General features: G+C 45.1%; 1 protein-coding gene across 2 annotated transcripts; it reads left to right on the top strand.

The window, feature by feature from the left end:
- The first annotated feature begins 125 nt into the window (after positions 1 to 125).
- LOC306830371 (homeobox protein otx5-A-like) lies at positions 126 to 3,505 on the top strand. Of its 2 annotated transcripts, XM_079353801.1 has the most exons (4): positions 126 to 1,010; positions 2,193 to 2,344; positions 2,568 to 3,223; positions 3,319 to 3,505. In XM_079353801.1, the coding sequence occupies exons 1-3, from the start codon at positions 911 to 913 to the stop codon at positions 3,204 to 3,206; spliced, it is 891 nt and encodes a 296-aa protein (XP_079209927.1). In that variant the 5' UTR covers positions 126 to 910; the 3' UTR covers positions 3,207 to 3,223; positions 3,319 to 3,505. The 2 variants fall into 2 exon arrangements, with proteins under 2 accessions (XP_079209927.1, XP_079209926.1); XM_079353800.1 differs by having other exon boundaries at positions 128 to 1,010; positions 2,568 to 3,505.
- Positions 3,506 to 5,134: the final 1,629 nt, after the last annotated feature.

The following is a 5,134-nucleotide window of genomic DNA, read 5'->3' as shown; positions in this document are numbered from 1 at the left end:
ACATACAGTAGACTGGAAATGCGGAAATTTCCGTGAGCGTGCACCAGAGAGGGGGGGGGGGAGGGGGGGGGGAGAGAGAGAGAGAGAGGGAGGGAGAGAGAGAGAGAGAGAGAGAGAGAGGGAGGGAGAGAGAGAGAGAGAGAGAGAGAGAGAGAGAGAGAGAGGGAGGGCTCTAAGTGTCTACTTGGGTAAGAAGTTACTTCTAATTAGCCAGCCTCTTCTTGCTCCCCTCACTTGTCCACTGTGCAGATCCGGATCCTCTCCTCTCTCAGGGACCAGGTACGACCCAAAGGCCCTTTGCTACACCAACCGACCTACCGACCGCGGACAACTAACCTGCTGTGGAACTTCTGCTTTTGGTTACCTTTCACCTGGCGACGTCGGTGCGCACCGAAGTTACGCACGACTTTTTTTTTTTATTGTGGGGAAGACAGCATCCTAGCATCGGTCTTGATTAAGTCAGCCTCTGCCATTCTGTACTCTGGTGTCTGACTTTACAGTCTTGGGTCGATTTAGGTTGTTGTTGTCCTTTTTATTTGGATAGAGAGAGTTTAACAGGTGCGTGATTCAGCTGGGAATTTACGCGTCAGGTGGAAAGGCGCGCGGCTGTTATCTAAACAGCTAGAAAAATCAAAGGTGTCTGGTTCAACGGCACTAAGTCAGGAAAGCAGCATTAGAAAGATAGCAAAGGGGGAAAAACAAAAATAAACAACAAAGAGACAAAGAACCAAGGCTCAAAGAAAAACAGAGAGGGAGGGAGTGACAGAAAAGAGAGAGAGAGAGAGAGAGAGTAAGAGAGAGAGAGAGAGAGACACCCCCCTGGAGACTAGCTAGGAGACCCGGCCCCCGGTCTGAGAGAAGGAGAGAGAGAGTGAGGGAGTGAGGGAGTGTTTTAAAGCCGGCAGGAGGCATGATGTCCTACATTAAGCAACCCCATTACGCCGTGAACGGGTTAACGCTGTCCGGCCCGGGCATGGATCTGCTCCACTCCGCCGCCGTTGGATACCCCAGTAAGTAAAAGGCCTTTGACTTGTCACCGACCGATTTTTTAAATTATCATTATTAATTATTTTAAAGTGTTGATGTATTGTTGTTTAAAGAAAAAATATTATGAAATGTAAAATCCGGAAGAATTCAAAAGAAAAGATTCTCAGTTTGTCACTTTTGCGTAAAAACGTTCCGAGTGGATTCACTTTTTTATTATTATTTTCTTTTTTACATAAATCTGTGCGGCGATGTTTTGTGATGAGAAACTGCATCTCTCTCTCTCTCTGATTCTCCAGCATTCACAAACATGTGTTCACTTGACCTATAAGATACGTGCGGATTACAGAGTTAAAACAAACAACAATAATACATTGTGTGTGTGAATTGAGACGCAGCCTGTTCACACAGACTCCAAGCTGTTGCTCTTATCATGTAACCTATATTCACAAAAAGGATCCTCATTGTTGTATTATGATAGTTATTACACTTCTGACATTGTTCTGACGGCCTCCTCGGCATCTGTCACATTTAACAACAGGAGTTGAAATCAAAGTCTGCCACTGATGGCACAAAGCCTGGAACAAAGCTGACCGTCCTGACGCAGCACATCACTTTCAATCCACGATCTTTTTTTAAAATTATTATTATTATTTTTAGACAAAAATCAACGTGTTTCGTTTTTCTCAAAGTGCTTTTCGATTGACACGGACCGTGTGAGAACAATAAGACCGAATTAATCAATTGATCTTTTCAATTTTCGATCCAATTTGTCTCCTCGATAAACGACACGGGACATTTTTCACGGAAATAAAAATACATTTTCCTCCAGAGAAATAAAAAGGCCATCTCTTAAAATCCTCATATCTGATGTGACTTATTAAATGTAGCACCTGGCGTAAATTCAATCATTTTATTTGTGAATTTAAGAGAAGATCGTTGCCCGAATTAATTTGAGTAAATATCTATGTTATTCATTCTTTATTTAAAGAAATGAATCAACGTAAATTTAGCATATGACGAGTTTAATATCCTCTCCAATCATTCGGCCTGTTGAATTCTTTATAAATGAAATTTTAAATCGAAAGTTTCAGAACCATGGAGGCCTTTTTGAGACTGCCAACAAGTGTTTGTTTGATTGATTGTTGTTTTAATAACAGAATAACTATAACGTAATAAATGTGTTTTTGTTGGTTTTTTCCATGAAGGCACACCGCGTAAGCAGCGCCGGGAGCGCACCACCTTCACGCGCGCGCAGCTGGACATCCTCGAGGCGCTGTTCGCCAAAACCCGCTACCCGGATATCTTCATGAGGGAGGAGGTGGCCCTGAAGATCAACCTGCCCGAGTCCAGAGTCCAGGTAACACACAACAAACCGCTTTTACTGTATGCTCTAATATTATTATTATTAGTATCACTTTTATTGACATGGCTGCCTCTGTGTGTGTGTGCGTGTGAGAGAGAGAGAGAGAGAGAGAGAGAGAGAGAGAGAGAGAGAGATATTGTAGCAGGTATATTGCTTTTAAATGTTGATGTATATATTTAGTTCTGATGGGATAACCTCGCCCTCCGCTCTTCTCCAGGTCTGGTTTAAGAACCGTCGTGCAAAGTGCCGCCAGCAGCAGCAGCAGAGCACAGGCCAGTCCAAACCACGGCCCCCAAAGAAGAAGGCGTCCCCCGCCCGAGATAGCAACGCTGAGGCCAGTGCTAACCCCACCAATGGACCCTACAGCCCTCCGCCCCCTCCTCCGGGCACCGCCATCACCCCTAGCTCCAGCTCGGCCAGTGCCACGGTGTCCATCTGGAGCCCGGCCTCCATCTCCCCGCTGCCTGACCCGCTGTCGGTCTCCACCACCCCCTGCATGCAGCGCACCTCCACTTACCCTATGACCTACACCCAGGCCCCGGCCTACAGCCAGAGTTATGCAGGCTCATCATCCTACTTCACAGGCCTGGACTGTAGCTCCTACTTGTCCCCGATGCACCCGCAGCTGTCGGGCACCGGAGGGGCCCTGAGCCCCATCACGGCCTCCTCGATGGGTGGGCCCCTCAGCCAGTCACCGGCCTCCCTCTCCTCCCAGGGCTACACAGCCGCCTCGCTGGGCTTTGGAGCTGTCGACTGTCTAGACTACAAGGACCAAGCTGCCTGGAAGCTCAATTTCAATGCCACTGACTGTCTGGACTACAAAGACCAGAACTCCTGGAAGTTCCAGGTCTTGTAAATGCGCCGAAGTGGGAGGTGGGGAGGCAAGGAGCAGAAGTGAGAAATCAAACAAAATCAAAATAGGTTGAACTCCAGGTCTCATTTGGTGTGTGTGTGTGTGTGTGTGTTAGAAGAAGGACGACACTTTGGGACACAGAAAGAAAATTAATCCGATGAGTTGAAAAACCAGAATCAGCTGAAATCTCGTCTTCAAACACAAAAAACACGAGTGGAGGTGAACGGATCCGTTGATGCGTGGCTTGATTGTAACAAAGATTTCTGTAGAGTCTCTTAGCTGAGCAATAAAAAACAATCAAAGAGCAGCGAGTAAAAGCAAACCTGATTTCAATTATTGTACAATCAAATCCAATTAGTGAGAAGGAAGAAGAGCTTGTGTACTCCAGCTCCTTCTTTAAGGAGAATCAGCTGAGTTTCGATGACTGAAGGCGATCGACTTTAAAGTGAGCACGTGTGAACAAAGAGGGTCGCTTGGCACATTGCTGGCGGCTCTCTCTGAGTCGATGTACTCTTTGGGGTCGTCCGTCTAATTTATTTGTGAAGCTTCGTTCAGAGGACGACTGGTCTCGACTCGGACCACACTCGAGGCAGAGCTCGTGTTCTTAAAGAACCCGTTCAGTGAGCGGCCTTGAGATCGACGCGTTCGTCTTTGTTTCTTCCGTCATATTTATTTGTGATGTTTCTGCTCTTCATCAGCCAGCTGACAAAAAAAAAATAAACAAAAAAAATTAAAAGAAGCTTTGAGCCAAACAACTCAACTTCCCCCGAATCGACATCTTTACAGGGCGTGTTTACAGGATGGCCACTATTTTAACACAGACAGAAGCTGATGACTCAGTAGCCTTGTATGATATTACGGAGCCTCTGCGTGCGACACAAGCAGAGGGCTGGTCACTGAGGTGACTGCAGTACAAACCTGTTGCCTTTGAGCATGGTTGAAATCATTAGCAGAGCGGCTCGTTCATTGTTAGTTTTAATAGGATCACTTCCAGACAATTTGGGAAACAATGGTTGCTTTGTGGCTCTTGGCAGCCGAGAACAATCCCCCCCCTCCGCCCCCCCCCCACCACTCTACCACCACCCCACCACCCCCGTCTCCATCTCAGTGTTTGCACGAGGGGAGCAGGTTGTTGGAACAGTCGGTTTTTTGTTTCTTTTTAGACTCGATAATAATCGTGTGTGCGGTGAGGTATCGATGGGAGAGAAGACTGCACCGGAGAAAGGGAAGGGACCGGGCCGCCCCGCAGCCCGCCCTTTGCACAGAGAGCACGGTGCCTCTCTCAACTCCGACCTGTAAAGATGTGATGGCGTCCACTTTTATGTGTTTGATGTATCTTTTGATTTTTTTTTTTTTTTGGTATTAGATTAAACAATTTTATGTTTCTTTAAAAAAATAATAATTGTGAATTCGTTGAAGTAAAAATGGTGTTAATTTCAGTATTATCTTCATGAATATTTTGTCTCCAGCTCACACGGACATGCTTACTAACTTCTTTTTTTTTTGTCGTCTTTTTGTAAATATTAAAAACTTGAAAAACGCAATCATGTCTGGTGTCAGCGATGAGTTGATACGCAGACGCTCCACCCAAAACAGTCTCTCTCACTTTCTTAATTTCTAGAAAAACTGCCAACTTTGTATTTTTTCTGTTTATATTTTTCTGGTTTCTTCTTCTTCTTCTTCTTTTTCAAACTCAGGGGTTTATCCAATAAAAGTAGCAGTAATAGGTTACAATGCTGTTTATGCTGACTGTACTTTTATCTTTTGCATTAACTATAATCTTCTCTGCTTATTTTTCTGACATGAATTATTTTGTATGTTTCATTCGTCTCCTGTGTTTGACCAGTCTCACCACTACCATGCTAGATAGCGATGATGTTTCTGAGACATTAAACGACCTCCTTAAAAATGTGGAATCGCTGTCAGTTTAT

Source organism: Symphodus melops (genome assembly GCF_947650265.1).
Source record: "Symphodus melops genome assembly, chromosome: 10".
NCBI lineage: Eukaryota > Metazoa > Chordata > Actinopteri > Labriformes > Labridae > Symphodus > Symphodus melops.
Note: the sequence above shows the minus strand (reverse complement) of the source record. Positions and strands in the feature narration are given on the sequence as shown.